Source organism: Talpa occidentalis, unplaced genomic scaffold, assembly GCF_014898055.3.
Source record: "Talpa occidentalis isolate TD23 unplaced genomic scaffold, MPIMG_talOcc4v2.1 talOcc4.8, whole genome shotgun sequence".
Lineage (NCBI taxonomy): Eukaryota > Metazoa > Chordata > Mammalia > Eulipotyphla > Talpidae > Talpa > Talpa occidentalis.
In genome coordinates this window covers 26198724-26218054 of record NW_023605194.1, presented here as the reverse complement: position 1 = coordinate 26218054, position 19331 = coordinate 26198724, and the positions used below count along the sequence as shown (strand labels likewise).

The 19331-nt window shown below is 33.7% G+C and overlaps 1 protein-coding gene across 2 annotated transcripts in view; it reads left to right on the top strand.

Moving 5' to 3' along the window:
* The window catches only part of EXOC6 (exocyst complex component 6), a 145577-nt gene that overhangs the window by 26086 nt on the left and 100160 nt on the right, over positions 1 to 19331 (top strand). For both annotated transcript variants that reach the window (XM_037497874.2, XM_037497875.2), the window contains exons 2-6: positions 13292 to 13463; positions 14698 to 14745; positions 14832 to 14922; positions 16776 to 16821; positions 18344 to 18548. In XM_037497874.2, the coding sequence (XP_037353771.1) occupies positions 13292 to 13463; positions 14698 to 14745; positions 14832 to 14922; positions 16776 to 16821; positions 18344 to 18548 (562 nt within the window). The remainder of the gene's footprint in view (positions 1 to 13291; positions 13464 to 14697; positions 14746 to 14831; positions 14923 to 16775; positions 16822 to 18343; positions 18549 to 19331) is intronic.

Below are 19331 nucleotides of genomic sequence, written 5' to 3'. Positions count from 1 at the left end.
AGATAATGAGTCAGCTTAAGGAAAAATGAAAAGAAAAAGTGGAAAGTTTTAGGGTATCTCACAGAATTCTTAGGGCTGTCATACTTCTTAAAAGATTGGAACAAAGAAGTAGAAGACCAGGGCCTCCCCGGTGGCACAGTGGTTGAGTGCTGGGTTGCGAAGCTGCCCGCAGCCTCTGCAGCACCGGTTCAATCCCCGGCTGCTCCCCGGCCACTGGAGGAGGGTCCCACATGGCTCTCAGACCTCTCCTACCGCCCGCCTCTACCCTCAGCAGTGTACTTTGGTCCTTCTGCCTGCTCTGCTCCCCGCTCTGGCTCTGGTGAATTCTCTCACCTTCCTGCACTTCTGACTGTACCCAATGCTTATATGTATAAATAAATAAATAAATCTTTAAAAAATAATAAAAAAAAAAAAGAAATAGAAGACCATGTATTTTTCTGTTCTTCCTTCATGCTCTCTCTTTCACTCTGCTCTGAAGTCTGGTTTCTCTGCTTGTGTCTGCACTGCGCGGGGGATGACTCCCTACAGCGTCCATATGGCTGTCAGGCATACTCAGCTGAGTCTCTGATTCCAACTCACAGCTCCTGCAAGAGTGTGGCTGATGAAAGCAGTTTAGATCCGTTCTGCACCCCTGTATACATGTCTGTGCAGTTCACTGTTACTGGAAGAGGCTGTGCTGTTCTACCTTATGGATGGTTTCATAGTAATCCTCACAGAGATGATATATATTGCATTTCTGGTTTTGGATTTTTCAGGGGAGATGAGCCATAATTTTTATCAAAATCAGAGGAGGGTCTTGCCACTCTGAGGCAAATGCCCAATTTAAAATTGAGAATAATTCTTTTCAGAGTTATTAATCACTCTGGGAGTTATTAATTCCCAGTACTTACAACAGATAGTCTTGATATCAGTTGAACTGTCTTTCCCAAAATGCCAGGTTCTTTCCGGCCTGTGTTTATGTATGATTAATACCCCTCTCTATATCTACTCAAATATTACCTCTCATTAAATTCTCATTTAGGTGCTGTTTCTTCCACAAAATCTTTGCATCTTAGAATACTGCATTCTATATGGATAATATGTACATGCATGTGTGTATATATGTATTATATGTACTGTGTATATATATACAGCACATAAAATATATACATATAATATAATATATACACATGTATATATAATATATACATATTATATGTGTAATCTATACATATAATCTATACATATATAGTACATATAATATATACACACATTTTTTTCCCTGTGTCATTTCTTACTGCATGAGTTTTTAGGACATGTTCTACAAATACTGTTTAGTTGTATGTGAATGTATATTTTAATAAGTATGTTTTAAATAAATGTCTTAAATGCAGACTTAATGTTGTCCCTGAGGCCTCTGATTGTCATACATCCTTCTGTGTTGCATACAAAGGTCCAGCAGACTCACAGTAAATATTTTTTGAACCTAATTAATGAAAAACAAAATCTTTCTTTGTGGAAAACATGAAAAATGTAGAATGGGGAGGAGAAAATCACTGTTTTCTTATTACTCAAAGATAATCATAATTGACACTTTTTCTAGTCTCATAATAGAAACAGCAAATATTAATTGAAGTTATAATATTCACCATATTAAATGCTATTAAGCAATGTTGAATACAGTGAAATATATGTTGTTATAATTACTGTGTGTGTATGTGTGTATGCAACGCTGTTTTCTCTCTTTATTTCCTTAATTGTTGCACATTTAGGTAGATCTTATTTTCTTTTAACTGGCCCTTATTTTTGAAATTTTATGAACAGTTATATTAATTCTAATTTCTTACTCAGAATCTTTGTTCCTGGAAGTAAAAGTAATCATGTAGATAAAAATAGGTAGCTAATGTCTATTGACTATTTTCTGTGCCACTGTTTTAAGCACTGAAATGTGTTGTCTTCATTTAATCTTCACAAGAAGCGTCTGAGGTACCATTGTTATACCCATTTTTCAGAAATTTTGTTAGAGATAGAATCGGTCACTTCCCCGAGGCACACCTGGTAGAATTAGATGTGAACATGGCCATTTGTCTTGCGAACCTGTGTGTCATTATAATTTAGAGTACCAGACAATGAAAGGCGCTATATAAAAACATTATTAAATTTTAACTAAAAGAAAAAAATAGAAAGGAAAAACTTACACTAAGATTGGGAACTGTAAGGAATGTGAACAGAAATTTACTCAGGGAGAGTTTGTGTTAGATCAGAGGGATCTCAGAGATTGAAAATAAACTCATAATAAAGTGGTGACAGGCTGACATGACCCTACAGTTCCAAGATGCAGCTCTCCAGTGGCTTTAGTAAGGCCAGTCCCCAGCTTATTCTTTCTAGGAGATGCAGAATATGAGAAAAATCACCGACCTCTTTTGCCTTCTCTGTGACCTTTTTCAGTTGTAACTAATGGGGAGAAAACAAAACATCATCTCCCACCTTCCCTTTTCAATCCTACCTCTGGCAAAAAAAGAAACATTTACTCATTCCTATAGTGAAAATGAACATAAATTAGTTTTTTTAATTAAATTAAATTTTTTTCATTTTATTTTATTTATTTTTAAACAATATTTAAATCAGTTTGCTTTTAGGTTTCTCATACTAAAGGACTGTGTTTTGTTTTTTATTTCCTTCTCTGCTTGGTAGATCAGGCCTATTAGAATCTGCACAATGGTTGGTTTGTTTTCTGTTTTTGTCACAGTTGAATGTGAAGGCAGGCAACTATTCTGTGTGCTTTGTGAGACAACATATGTGTGCGTGTGTATGTGTGAGTGTGTGTATGTTGTTGATGTCTGATTGTTGCCAGCTTCATTATAAAGGAGCATAGTTTTGAGAGACTTCATTTATAGAGTCATTGCCATAGTAATAAAGATCCTCTGGAAACCAGCAGTGAACATATCACTGACATATTTAAGCTAAATAGTTTTTGCAACGGAATGGCCCTTTTTTGGCAGTAGGTCCCTTTTACCTTTTCTGTATGGTGTCCTCCAGCACTTCTTGGGAGTCCAAGACTTATATTGTATACCTTGCTTTGGCCTTTTGGTAGGTACACAGTGTTGAGCAAATCCTTTAATCTCTCCGAACCTCATTTCCTCCTATGAGACAGGATAAAACGAAGTGCACTGTCCATTTCCCTAGGTTCTTGGACTCAAATGCAATGATGTATACAAAATTGCTTTGTAGATTGCAAAGCACTAGTACAAATGTAAAGGATTATTTCTAGTTTTTTGTTTGTTAGAATCTGCTTTTGAGTGGAAACAGAATTGTTCTCAACTTTCTGTTTTCTGTCCATTTTTTTCCTTGCAAACCTGTGAAATGACCAATGGAAATGGACTTGAGTGGTCGGAATCTATGAGGGGATTTGGGGTCAGTCATATGGGGTAACAGTGCTTTAAGCATTTTCATGTCTTTAAGATGGAGAGATGGTATCTTTGCAATTGTTTAACAGAATTCCAAATTGTGTGACTTTACAAAAAAAAGGGCCCTTTTCTCAAATGATAACTAATTTGCTATTTAAATACTTTTTAAAATTTATTTAAATAAATAGAAACATATGGTTTTCTTCATATTGCTTCTAAGTTATATGTATTTGGCAAAATTCTTTGTCTTTTGAAAAACACATTATTAAAATTAAACTAATATCTTTTAGTTAATGTGTATATGTTTTTAAAATGCATATTTTAGAAACCTTTCTTTCAGAGTTAGCATTGAATGCATCTGCACCTGATTTTTATTTTTAATGTTTTCTGCAATATAATAAATTTATGGTTTTTACTTCCAGATATAATGACATAGTTAACATCACTAATATCATTTATTTGTTGATTTACCAAAGCTGATTGAGAAGATTAGTGAAACATAATTTGTTTATATTTGACTGATACTAACTGTCCCTAGATCTTATATTTATGAATCAGTGCTAATTTCCCATCAATTTTCAAAATAATGTATAAACTCTTTTATATATTGTCAATTCAAATACAGATGTAAGATGTTCTTTTTTTTTTTTTTAAAGATTTATTTATTGATTGATTTATTGATTTATACATACATACATACAAGCACTGGGCACAGTCAGAAGTGCGGGAGGGTGAGAGAATTCACCAGAGCCAGAGCAGGGAGCAAGGCAGGCAGAAGGACCGAAGTACACTGCTGAGGGGAGCAGCGGGCGGCAGGAGAGGTCTGCGCGCCATGTGGGACCCTCCTCTGGTGGCCGGGGAGCAGCCGGGGATCAAACCGGCGCTGCAGAGGCTGCGGGCATCTTCGCAACCCAGCGCTCAACCGCTGCGCCACCGGGGAGGCCCTGTAAGATGTTCTTAAGTAAAATTTTTCTGTGTGTTTTTGCAATATGTGTGTGCCTACTATATGTCAGTCATGTATCATATAAAAAAAGTTTATCCTATGTAGATTTCCATACCTAGTTATAGGAGCCTGGAATTGCCAGAGGATTTTTATGATATTATGGTTCTATTTTGCTATTTTATTATTAAAGTAACAGGTAATAGGATATAATATAGAATAAATCTTATTTTTATTTTGATTTCATAGTATTTCGCTTGAGTATGCGATTTATATTTTGATGCAATAGTAAATAAAAGAAAATATCTGAATTTCTAGAGGCTACTTTTAGGTGAAGGGCGCCCTCTAGTGAACCTGTTCTTAGCATTAAAAGTTGCAGTTCTTTTCTGTTTTCTCAGCACTCTTCAGTGCTTTAAGCATTTTCATGTCTTTAAGATAGAGAGATGGTATCTTTGCAGTTGTTTAACAGAATTCCAAATTGTGTGACTTTACCAAAAAAAGGGCCCTTTTCTCAAATGATAACTAATTTGCTATTTAAATACTTTTTTAAATAATAAGAATGTATTTAAATAATATTATTTAAATGTAGTTTACTAGTACCAAGTAATTGCAGTGTTCTAAGTTCCTCTTCTGACTCTAGCTATAAGATTTCAATTGTTTTTTAAACTGGTAGAGAAGAAATTGCTCCGCTGAAAGGTGAGATTAAAATTTTAATTTGTATAGCCAAGGAGACAAAAACTAAGAGTTCACTCATATCGGAGCAGATGGAATATCTCATTGTAGCTTATCCTAATTTCCAGGACCCATACAGGGGATGCAGAGAACTGCTGATGACTATGGGGGCAAAGCAAGTTTAATTTTTGCAGTGAAACTGCCCTTTCATCCCTTGAGCTTGTGTATGTCCCATTCTGAGAGAACTTTTAACCACTCCTTTGCGCCTATCTAAGGACATGTTTTTTAATCTTGACTTTAAGTTAATTGACAAATGACTTATTTGTTGTGTGACCAATCCAATTTATGTGTCAAAAATCTGTTTTTTGAAACAATGAGCTATAATTAAGACAGATTATATAAGCTTCAGGTGACAACATGATTTGATATTTGAATATATTGTAAAACCTCATCACAATAAGTATAGTTAATATCTGTCACTATACTTGGTTATAATTTTTTTCTTGTGATGGGATCTTTTAAAGATTTATTTTCTTAGCAACTTTCAAATATGCAGTACAGTATTACCAACGATAGTTGTTGCTCTGCTATACATTACATTCCTATGACTTACTTATTTATAACTTGGAATTTTTTTTTTGTTTTTTGGTGGGACCCTCGCCGGCGGCGGGGGAACGAACCGGCATTGCAGAGGCTGCGGGCAGCCTCGCAGCCCAACACGCAACCATTGCGCCACCAGGGGAGGCCCTATAACTTGGAATTTTTATCTTTTGACCCTCTTAACCCATTTCACTTTCCCCCTCCATTGGTAACCTCACTGTCAGATCAGTTACACCATTCTGTATCTATCAAAAACCTCTTTTTAAAACTATGTTTGAGGTTGATAACAAGCCATTTGTTTTGTTTTGATAGGTTTTGAAATTTTCTGATCAGTTTTTTTTATTTTTAATGCTGTCTTAATAGTATTTTTAGGAGTATTTGTTAAAGGCTTATGATCATACGGTGGATAATTTTCTTATAAATATATTTAATATTGGAAAAAATTTTGTACCTTATAATTGAAATTTCCAGTCAGTAAGATTGGTACTTAGCATCTGAAAAACATTCTGCATAATGTGAAATTGCTAAAGTAGCATAAGTTTCAGTAATTTTGTTAGTATGAAATACCAAATCTTTTTTTTAAATACCAAATCTTAATTACTAATTACTAGAAATATAAAGTTAAGATTTAATATGCCAGAAATTAAGGTTGACACGCCATTCGAAACACTGATGAATGAATACTAAAAAAATACTTTGGACTGGAAGAAAACAGAATGCTCCAGATGTGAAGGTGGTTTTTTTTATATCTAGAAATAAAGAATTAAAGCTAATATGTCATTGGAGGAACTGGCAAAAATGTTAATCTTGGGAAACTAGAGTATGACATTAAAAAGCATCCAACGAAAGATACAGATACAGTTTTATTAGAGATAAGAGTAAAATTTTGTTTTCTGGTAAATGTTTGTAGAAAATATTGCTACCAAAACATAAAAGAAGTGGTAGTGCCCTGGGATAGGGATCTCTGAATGGTATTTCTGCCTTTAATTTTCCAAAATTTTAAAAATCCATTTCCTTGATCGATTCAATGTTTTTTTTCTTAATAGTGGTTGATTGACATTTAATTCATAGGAGAGTCTATGTGTAGAATTTTGATGGCAGCCTCTCCAGGTGTGTATGGTCTCACGTTTTTCTGAATGGGTCTTTCCTATGCTCTTTTGTGGTTGGGCATTTATTATATTCTGTTGGCGAACAAAGGATTCTAAGGGTCATTTTTATTTTGTTTTGAAATGAAACTGTTAATGATTCAGTAAATATAGTGATTGGAATTGGGTACTTTAAAATTATCTCAGTGTTTTTTTTTTTTAAAGATTTATTTTTATTTATTTATGCATACAGAATTGGGCTGTAGGCCAGAGGTGCAGAGGATGAGGGGATTCACTAGAGACAGAGTGGGGAGCAGAATAGGCAGATCTACTGAAATATACTGCTGAGGGGAGCAGTGGGTGAGACAGGAGAGGTCTGCTGCACCATGTGGCTTAGCTCCCTAGCCAGGGATACAACTCATGCTGCAGTGGCTGGGAATAGGTTGATACTGCTGAGACTTTAATCCCTGCACCACCAAGGAGGTCTTAAAATTATCTGTTTTTCTTAAAATTTGATTGGGATTGGGTACTTTGAAATTTTATCAGTTTTTCTTAAAAATGTAAATATTATTTTCTTTTTTTTTAAATTTTTTATTTATTTTATTTATTTATACAAGCACTGGGTACAGTCAGAAGTGTGGGAGGGTGAGAGAATTCACCAGAGCCAAAGGGGGGAGCAGAGCAGGCAGAAGGACCGAAGTACACTGCTGAGGGGAGCAGCGGGCGGCAGGAGAGGTCTGCGCACCATGTGGGACCCTCCTCCAGTGGCCGGGGAGCAGCCGGGGATCGAACTGGCGCTGCAGAGGCTGTAGGCAGCTTCGCAACCCAGCGCTCAACCATTGCACCACTGGGGAGGCCCTGTAAATATTATTTTCTTAAAAATGTAAAAATAAATATAAAGTAAAAGAAAAGTTAAAAAATATTTTTTTCAGGAAACTAGTACAATTTATTTTATTTGCAGTTATAGTCATTTTTTTATAATCAAGATAGAGTAAAAAAGATATTAAAAATGGTATAAGGATATTATATGCTTTTTGAGAAAAAAAATCATACTTAGTATGTTACCAGTATATTGTCACTAAAAAAAAAAAACCAACTGAATATATATAATTAATAAGTCTTTTAAAAATTTTTATATACATTATTTAGCACCTGACTAAAATATTGAAGTAGGCTGAAGTCCTCTGTATTAAGACATTTAATTTGATGGTAAAAGCATGTCATTTTTAAAGAACCAATTTTACATTTTAATGACATCTTAGTTTTATTTACTTTATTACCACTAGGTGGAGACCTATACATACAATTCAAGAAGGCATTTCTGAAAGATTTACTTGTTTAAATTTTAAAAGCCTGGTATATCCAATGATCAAATATTGTGTGGCAACTCATATTGAACACTTTGCTTTGTTGTAGAAGATTAGATATAATGAAGATAGAAAGTATGTTTATACTTAAAATATTTTAGTTATGCTTTTAAGATATGTATTATCTTAATGCATTTCTTGTTGCTAAATTAAAATAAAGAAAAATCTTTAGTGTAGCATCTTCTGTTTTCTATTCACATGAAGTTTTTAAATCATCTCTTCTTTTCAAATTGATTTTGCATCTGCATTTTTGTTTGATTATTTTTACATTTTGCTAGAAGTAAGATTTTATTGTAGTGAGCATTTGGAAGAGATGACTGAACTATCTTATATTGAAGTCATTATCCATATATAGTGCATGAAGGTACAAGCTTAGTGGATGTGAGAAATTGCAAGCTTTTTGCCATTCACTCTTTCTGGTTCTATCATGTATTTGTAGGAACTTGTTTAGGATTGCCGATAGACTTTATAAAATTGTGGGGGATGTTTCAAAAGAAGAAAAAATTATTTTCATCAAAATTGTATATTGCTTGGAAATTTAGAACAGTAATGCATGGCTCATTGGTATATTAGTTAGATGGCTGCAACTGTTAATCACTTTAAGATTCTAAGAATGAAGAGTACTGAATGTTATTTCCTTTCTTCTCCAGCAAATCAGAATTTCAAAGAATGATGATTATCACACAAAGACAGTTAAGGGATATACAGTTTTTAGAATCCTTTCAGTGGAGTTCAGACAGTATAGGGCCCTCCCTCAGTTTTCTCTACTTCATATTTTGTGCCACCTTACATTGTTGTATTTGTAATTTAATACTGTATTCCTCTTAGCTGTGCCTCAGTTCTTATTCCCTTTTTCTGTCCATTGGATGATTTCACCTGTTGGGTGCAACAGTGTGCATCAGGGATTCCCTACTGAATCATTCTTAATTTTGATCTTCGAAGGTGATCTGGTTTGTTGCTATGTTGCTGACTTCTCTGCATTTCATGCTGCTCATAACTGTTTCTGATTGAAGAGTCTATATAGCATAGTGGTTAAGAGCATTGACTTTGGAATCAGGTAGAGCTGGGGTTAAATCTTGGCCCTGTTACTGTGTAACTTTGTACTTAAAGCCTTAATATTCTCTCTCCCCCCACCCCAGTCTTAATCTCCCCAGACTACATTTGTAAACTGGGATGCTGACAGAATTTATGTCAAAAAGCTACAGTGAATGTTAATGAAATAATGCTTGTAAAACACTTAATAGTAAGTACTTGGTTGTGCGATACTGTTTTTTTTTTTCTTTAATCTTTGCCACATTAAATCAAAAGCAGCAGAGATGACTCCTTTTAGTCAGTGAAATCACTGTGGGGGGGAGGTTGTTGACAGAGAGTACATCTTTCCTGCTTCTCTCTATATTCTACTTTTTCACCAAATAATCTCTATAATTAAACAGATTCCTTCAGAGAAAAGATTGATCATCCTATTAGGAGTATGGTGTCAAACTCTTGAGATATAGTATCCTCTCTTTTTCTGTTCTTTGGTTCAGTCAGATATTTATTACTGACTTTATTAGCAAGTTTTTGACTAATTATTGTTAATATTACTTTTCATCAGAGTGGGTAGAGGGCTACATCAACAACATGTAGTGATTAATTATATTTTGAGTGCTTGCATGATGGAGTTTAGATTTATGCTGTATACATTAATTGAGAAAGTCAGAATGAGGAGCTATGTAGGGTTCTTTCCAGGGCCAACACTGTATCTATGATGAATTTTGGTTACTGGCATTTGCCTGATCCTTCAGAACCTTCTTTAAATGCAATTAATTCCTGTGGTTTAGAATATTTCTTCGTTTCTACTTTATGTGTACTCTGTTTAGAATGATCTTGCGGATATGCTGTGGGTGACAAGGTTGTATCAGCTTGGGATGCAGCTTGTCCTCATGTCTGCAATAGCAAAGGATCAGGAGAGATGAAAATTTAGTAATAGGTAGATCAAGACCTATGCTTCTTTCTCATTCCACAGTACTAATTCCTTAGTAGTATTTTTGATTCCTTCATTGGGACTCTGGTTCTATATTAACAGCAGAAAAAAATAAGACTCATACTCTTTTTTTGGAGAGACCCCAACACACAGAAAGGCAGTCCTGAAATAGAATCTCTTTCTAGATTTTTGCCACTGTGTTGTAACTGTAATACAAAGAAATTAAAGAGTCACTTCTTTGATCTGTTTCATTTGCTGCCTGGTATTTTTAGAGCCAGATAAATATCAAACTATTAAAATATATAATGTCTTAGAAATACATATATATATTAAGGATTATAATACAATTGTGAAATGTAATTTTTATAGCACACTAAGGTCAGTTCAATAAGCTTCCTCTTATAAATGGATCTTCCTTCAGAAAAATGTTTGAGTTCTAATTAGTTATATGCATGAATGATAAGAGAAACACAAAGCGCTGCTGCAGTAACTCACTCACTAGACTGTACTGAGCAAGTCATGTGCCATGTCTGTGCCCATTTCCTCATTTGTGGAAAGTGGTATTTTCTCAGGTGTGGTATAGGAAATAAATGAAAGGGTAGATATGAGAATGCAGAAGGCCCCATACAAAGATGAGGCATCAGTGGTAGTCAGCTCCTTTGGCATGGATAATTGTTAGCTATATTTGGTATTGACAGCCAGTGCTCAGATCACTCAGCAGCCAGATCACTCATTGAACAAGGGTTGGGCTGTCTCTTATGTGCATACCATGCGAGCAGCCAGTGTATATTGTGCTATATGTCAGTTACTATGCTAAGAAATTTTTGTTTACTAGTTTAATGCTCATAATGCTGAAGTAGAGACTATCTTTTATCCCTGTTTTATTTTTGAGAGAATTGAGATTTAAAGACATCAGATAGTTCAACAGCTAGTAAATATCCTTTCTGATTTCACCTACCCATGCATCCATCTGCCCATTTACTTATCAGGCATGTGGTCATCTGCCAGATGGTAGGTGCTGTTCTAGGGCTGGGTATAAACCAGGAGCAAAACAGACAGAACTGTGCTATCATGGAACTTCATTTTGGTGGGGGAAGACAGAAAATAGATGAAAATGTGAAATAGGGAGTTTATTCTATAGTACTGAGAGTGATGCAGTGACAGAGTAAACTTTAGAGAATAAAAGTTGAGAAAGAGTAAGATGGAGGAAGGAAGAGAGTGTGTATACATGAGTGTTTATAATGTAGATATTGTAACCAGAAATAACCTCATAAAAAAGGCAATGAAAGACCTGAAGGAGTTGAAGGAGGCAGCCCAAATGAAGAATGTGATTGAGGTAAAGGAAACAGCATTTGCACAGCAGAGAACAAGAATATGCCTGGTGTATTTCAGGAATCACAAGGAGACCAGAGTTGCTGGCATAGAATAAATAAAATGGAGAGTAAGTTTTAGGAAGTAAGGTTAAAGAAATAATATGGGGCAGATTTAATTATGAGAAATAGGATTTTGAGCAGGAGACAATGAGGTCTGGTTTGTGCTTTAATGGGATCATTCTGTCTACTGTGTTGAGAATAGCCTGATAGGAAATAAGGATGGAATCAAGGATACCATTTAGGAAGCAGTTGTTATGAATGTAGGCAAGACTTGTTGATGATTTAGTACAGGTTTTTACAAGTGGAGGTTGTGAGGTATGGTTAGATTTGCTGGATTTCCTTGTGGGAGGGAGTGTAGGGATATGAGAGGAAGAAAACAGTCAGAAATGACTTCAAGGTTTTTTCCCTGAGCAGTAGATAAAAGGAATTTACTGAGACAGGGGAAGACTTGGAGCAAGAAGTTTTGGTATGAAAGATAGGAATTCATTTTGGACATTGTGAGATACTTACAAATTATCCACTTGGATAGATACACGAGTTTGAAGGTCAAAGGAGTGGTCAGGGCTGGAAATACGTATTTGGGCGGTGTCAGTGTTATGAAATATGGTGCTCTAAGTATGGATAAGATAGGTAGAAAAGTCCTCCTAGTGAATTATTGAACCTGATTACAATGGGAAGTCCCCAAGACCACCCTCATGTTCAGTAATTCACTGGGAGAACTCACAGAATTTAGCAAAGCTATTAAACTCACAGTTACTGTCTGTTACAGCAAAAGGATACAGATTAAAATTAACTATAGGCAAAGTCACTTAAAACAAAGTATAGGACAGTTCCAGGCAGGAGTTTCCAGGTCTTGCCTGGTGGAATCATGTGGACAGCACTTGCTTATCCCAGCAGTGATAGTGGTAGCATTCACAGAGTATTACCAACCATGGAAACTCACCCAAGACATGGTGACCAGGATTTTTACTGAGGATTAGTCACACAGACATGGCTGATTGTCCATGATGCTGACCTTAGCAGTCCCTCCAGAGCTGATATCATGTGGCCCAAGGACCCGAGCCCCATAAATCAGATTGTTAGTTTAGACTATTAGGTATTGCCCAAGGACCTCAAGTAAAGAGGACAGCTACCTGTAATGACATTCGAAAAGATTACATCCCAGGAGCTTGGCTGGGAGCAAGGGCCAAGACTTCTTTTGTCAAGGTTAATCCTTTCTTGCGTGGCAGGTAGGATTGGAGAGAAGTGCTCTCTGTGTGGTGATAGCATGAGCTGAGGTACAGTAGGAATGCATACTCCATGTTTAGAGTACTGCAGTATGACTTTGTATTTGAGAATATGAACTCTGAAGCCAGACTATCAGTATTCACATCTCAACTGTCACCTGCTAGTTGTAGAATTTATGGCAGTTATATTAGCTGCCTGTCTTTCTGTCAGTTTATCTGTCTGTCTGTCTATCTAATTAATTTATGTATGTAAAATAAGGATAATAATAGCACCTACTTTCTAAGATTATTATGAAGATTGAGTTAATATATGAAACACTTAGAATATATTCTGGCACATCATAAATGCTACAGAAATCAGGAGATTGTTCATTCTGTAATCATTCACTGGTGATTATTTTTTGAGCCATAGCATATTAAAGACTCATGCTGTGAACCTCAGACCTTTATTTCCAGATACCTAGTGACATAGTTAAAAGACTTGTGGCTTTTAATTTTAACATGTTAAAAAAAGTAATTAAGTGTTTTTCACTTGAATTCTTTCTATTAATGTAAGTAGTACCAACCTAACTTATTTGTTCAGAGACTTTCAGATATTGACTGTTGTAAAGATTGGACTTAAGAAAAAATGTAGGTGAACTGGAAAATTGACCTTAACTTTCTTCTTATATACGTACAGGTCTGTATATGATGACCAACCAAATGCACACAAGAAGTTTATGGAAAAGTTAGATGCTTGTATACGGAATCATGACAAGGAAATAGAAAAGATGTGTAATTTTCATCATCAGGGCTTTGTAGATGCTATTACAGAACTCCTTAAAGTAAGGACTGATGCAGAAAAACTGAAGGTAAGAAGTATTTAAACATTCTGTTTACCTTAGTTTTCATTAAATCGCTCAGGTATTTATAGTGCATATGTACAAATTGTTATTAAATGTACTGCCTTCAAGAAATGAATTAGTTTATGTGTTTGATAATGCTTTTAATTGCTCTTTTAACATAGTTGTTATTGTAATGACAGGAGTAATCTTTTTCGAAAAGCAATAAAGCACTGACAAATTTCTTTCTGTGTAGGGAAGTGAACTAAAAAATTCATTCAATGAAAGACCTCATTTGCAGTTTAGAATTTGTAAAGTAACAATTATTACATATTGCTAAAAAAAACTATCCTATAAAAACTTTAAAAAATATAAATGTGTTCTCAAAATCATTTAATAATATTGAAACTTTTTTTTAGTTTAGTAGCAATGTGTAATTTTTAAAAAGAAAGTTTGTCAACATTTTTTGCCACAGCAAAAAAATTATTAAATGGGATCTGGATTTGTTCAGTCAGAATATAAAACATTTAATTTTAAAAGAATTGTCCTACTTTCTTTACAGCGTAGCAGACAGAATGACCCTGGTTTACCAAAGGTTATGATTAGAAAACCATTATGTAAAGGATATTCAGATAACAAGAGACCAAATACAGCATCAGTGAGGTCACTGAGCATCTTTGTTCAGAAATTAATGAGATTTTTAATAAACCAGAATGTTCTTCCTTACTATGATGACCTAATGAGTCACTTAATATGTGGGAAAATTTGGGGTTGAGCCTTGCCTGCACCTGCAGCATTAAAATGTTGCTGTGGATTGAGATTTCCGTGTTTGATGTTAATCAACCACCCAGTGTTTGCATTCAGCAAAGTATGAATGTTTAATTACCATAAAATGCAATCACCATTTCCTACAGACAATGAATGGCACATAGACCTCATTGAAGTTATCAAAAAGGGACCAGTGGTCAATTGGGTCAGTGATTTGAATTGTTTGACAGACTTAGAGAAGCAAGTAAAGTTCAAAAATCTTGAGTAAATTTGAGAAGTTTGCCACAGAATCTGTTAAAAAGAACTGTCATAAGTAATTCAAATTCACAAAAGCTCCTTTCAATCAAAAGTTCAAGTTCAAGCTGTAGAGTTAATTTGAATTTGCATTTCTTTGTTCTAAGTTTCTCATGAAGCATGATCTGATTACAAGGGTGAGCAGTTACATCAGAGCAGTTTTATGCATATTTGTCTAAACTAAGGTGAAATTATTTTTAAGGTGCAAGTTACTGATACCAACCGAAGATTTCAAGATGCTGGAAAAGAGGTGAGAAAAATGGTGCAATTTTTGTGTGCTCAATATGTTCAATTTAACTGTTCATTTAAAAATATGAGCATTTCTTCTTCTCTAAGGTGATTGTCCAAACAGAAGATATTATTCGATGTAGAATTCAGCAAAGGAATATTACAACTGTAATTGAAAAATTACAGTTATGCCTTCCAGGTGAGTTACAGTGGCTATAACACTTGGCCTGATAAAATTGTAACGATAATATATGGCCATTTTCATTATGGGCATTACAAATTATTTGGTGATTTCTCCCCTCTAAACCTGTGGTTATTTTTCCTACTCAATGATGATCTGTTACACCAGTCTCCTAGAACCTCTATCTTTCATTTCCTTTCTGCCTAGTTCATCCTTTGTCTGTGACCATCCCCCACCCCATGCAATTTCTTTCTTTCTTTTTCTTTTCTTTTTTTTTTTTTAACTCAGAGTACTTTCCCATGGGGATAGTGTCTTTTGATTACATTTTCTCATCTTTTCCAGTTTTGTGTAATCTTTACCTCTGGTTTTCTGTTTTTCACTTAAGCAAGTTTGTTTTCTTTTGCCCACACTCTCATTTTGCTGATAAGCTAAGAGAACTGTCCAAAAGTGCTAGGTCTTCTCCTCTCTGTCTTCTCCTATATTGTGGAAAACTGACTTTTTAATTTTCGAGGTTTCTGGTCTCTCTGTAAAGGCTCAGTATTGCTAGGACATCAAACAAATTCTGGAGAAATGAGTCAGTATTTTCTTTACTCATCTGTAAAGGAAGCAGGTGTATTTCATCTTTTATTATAGTAAAGCTAAGTCCATCTCAACATCCCATTTTTAGTTGTTTTTTCTTTTTTTTTTAAAGATTTATTTTTATTTATTTATACAAGGGAATAGAATGAGATTCTTTGTATAATAGTTATATAACGTAAATTTGACTTAGAATACAAATTATATGTTAAAATTGTTAGCATACTTTATTAGCAAAAAAAAATAGTTTTCTGAATTGTGAGAATAGCTTTTCTTTATTTTTAGAATCATTGAAATTCTTTTCAGTTTAATATCTGATGGACCAGGGATGTTTGCACATTAACTTCAAAGAAAGTTTATATTTTATAGCAGCAATCTTAGGTTCTTTCCTAGGTTATATTTTCATAGAAAAAAAAGTGAAAAGTACTGCATTTTAACATGCAACTGTAATAGAGATATACCAAGGGTCCTCAAAGTTAGGGTTCATATACTATAACCACTATTGTATGATTTCTGGTTTTCAGACAACTAAGCAATGTCTTGGTTTTCAGATAAGTAAGCAATATTTTGAAAATCCCTGGGGAGTAGTCATGACTACAGAAAATCTGGAAAAAAAACATTGACTAGGAAAATATAAGCTGATTTGATGAACCAATAATGATTTACTCTTTATATTTTGAAATTTTTCTAATGATGAATGGTAATCTACATAGTTGCATTAAAAGTTTTTTGGTGACAGGGTGTCTATCTTGCTGAAGGTTATAACAATTTTCTTGTATAATTGCTTTTCTGAGCCCTAGATAGAAATGATAAAGATTCTTTGTTTTGTTTATTTATCCCTTTATTATAATTCATTCCCTTGTAAACATCATCTTTCTTTGTAGATTGGTATAACATATTGTTTAGTAAGCTGTGTAATGTGTTGTGTTATTTTATTTGGTGTTTTGAATCAAAATCAATCAGTCTCACTGTCACTTAGTATTCTCAAATATAGTCTAAATGTCCAACTCCCTTCCAGGAAAGAGAAATTAGTAAATTTCTGAATAGAATAATTGTTAGTCATGTCTCAATTACTGTATAGATGTCAGCATATGCAAGTGTTTCAAGTTCAATATAATGTATTGTTGTGTATAGATATACAACATGTTTAATAAGTGTTGAAATTAAATGTTTTTATTTACTTGAGGCAGAAATTTAATGAATTTGTAATATGTTCTTCCGTGCTTTTAATTATTTTCATCTCCCAAGACATTTTCATCTTGAAAGCTAAAGTAAGTTATATTTTTTTGATACAGTGCTGGAAATGTACAGCAAGCTAAAAGAACAGATGAGTGCAAAAAGGTGAGTTGGTTACTATTCTAAGAGTTTTTAATAAGATTTTTTTTTATTACTGAAAACATAGATAATGTAAATTTTAGTGAATCATGTGGTTTTGCCTTCTACCTTTAATAATACTTTGTTTGTTCAATTTGTCCATCAAAATCATCCAGTAAAGCAATTCTTAGCCAGTTTTTTGTAAATCCTTACCATTTATAAATGACATCAAGATTGATAACATTGACGTTGATGAAGGACAAATAGATATTTGCATAGGAGTGAAAAAATATTGGTTGCATATTAATGTTGCTTGCAAAGGCTTACTGTGTGTTGTGGATCTACAAGTGAAAGCAAAGTATACGTAGTTATATTTTGATAGTCTAGTCTAGTTAGCTCATATTTCTGTTTTATCACACAAATAAATACATGATAAGTGAAAAATAATTTAAAGTAGTTTATTGCCTGCGATAGCAGGATTAAATGCATAAGTAGTGCTTAAAATATTTTAAAGGTGAAAAATTTTAAAGTAACAAAAAAATCAGGCTTAATAAGACATCTGGAATAGGGATTTAAATAACTTTTGAGCTTACTGTCCTTTTTATTTATTTATTTGTTCTTTGAATAGTATCTTTTCTTCTTTTTAATATCCAAATCAATGGAAAGGTATAGACTATTATTTGATTAATTAAAAAATTCTTTTATCTACTCTCAAATGGACTTTGGTGGTAAATGTTACATGAAACTGACAGTTTTAGAAAGTCTCAGTCCTACTACAATTAATTATAGTACCTTGGTCAAATGATATAATTTTTTATTTTTCTCATTTATAGAATGTTAATAATAATACCTGCCATACACATCTACCTCAGAGACTTCTAGACAAAATTAAAGTATTTATATGTCAAGTTCACTAAGAAAGCTATTCTTTGCTAATAGTTGCATATTCAGCATCTTACACAGTACCTTATAAATGATGGACATTTGGTCAATATTTGTTAAATTGAAAACATCACTATTTTACTTTTTTTTGACACTTAATGTAATGTTTCTTTGACACTTAATGTTATTACTTGAAAAAATAGAAAAAATGCTTTCTTTGCATTCATGCATTCTGACAACCCAATATTTCCAATTACCTTAAATAATACAAAATTTTCAAAAAAAAATCGCCTCAAAATAAATTTTACCTTAATTAAAATTAAACCTGTGCTGTATACATTTTTGATGAACATGATTGTAGATAGGAGAGAGATTTGGGAACTCATGTATCAAATGCCTAAATATTCTGATTTAAAATTTTGGAACTGTTATACATAAACATTTAAGGTATTGTAATGACAATGGTAATATGTTACTGTGAGGCATGAATTTTCAGCCTGCAATTTATTCATTTGTTTTATAATTTTTTCTTAATAATAGAAATGAATATTTTATTTTAACCATATGCCTGTTTTGATGAGTGGTTTCAACTGATTACTTGGACTTACTTATAAAATTAATATAATAAGGGCTTTTTAATAAAGTTTTCTTTTTTAACTTGTCACAGGTATTATTCTGCTTTAAAAACTATGGAGCAATTAGAAAATGTTTATTTTCCCCGGGTTAGTCAATACCGGTTTTGTCAGCTAATGATAGAAAATCTTCCTAAACTCCGTGAAGATATTAAAGAAATCTCCATGTCTGATCTCAAAGATTTTTTGGAAAGCATTCGAAAACATTCTGACAAGATAGGTGAAACAGCAATGAAACAGGTGAGATTAAAAAGAAAATATTTAATTGTTATTTAATAAATTTCATCAGTGCTTGCTTTTGGTTTGTGGGTTTTTTTTTTTTTTTTTAATTAAAGTCAATCTAACTTAATCTAACTCACTTTGTCACCAGGTTATCTCTTGGCAATCTCCTGCATGGATGTGGTATTACATTAACTTTGCCAACAATGAAATTTGGTGTAAAATTAACTGAAAAAAATGACAGCCACAGAGGCACAAACATGGGAGCCCTTTCTGCTAAGGCTCTAAATTGCTTTCTTTTCAAAACAAACTAAAAGTGTTGTCTTTGAATTAATTGCTATATCTCAATAATAAAAGAGACAAACAATGGAGAAAGATTTATCTGTTATAAAGTTAATATACCTACCTTTTGAGTTGGCATTTCCTCTCTTAGGCATTTACTAATGAGAAATGAAAACACGTCCTCATTATATTTATAGCAGCTTTTTAAACAATTAGCCAAAAACTGGAAGCAACCTACATAGACTTCAAAAGAAGCACAGATACACAAATTCTACTATACAGTAATGTATAGCCTAATGACATGGTAGTCAATGACAGACTGTGCATTTGAGCTGGTCCCATACAGCCAAGGTGTATAGGAGGCTCCACAATCAAGAGTCATGTGATTACACTCTATTGCATTTATACAATGACAAAATTGTGTAAAGATGCATTTCTCAGGATGTATTCTTGTTAAACAACACTTGACTGGAGTCATACAGTGGAATATTATTTAGCAATAAAAGGAGGAAATTATTGATA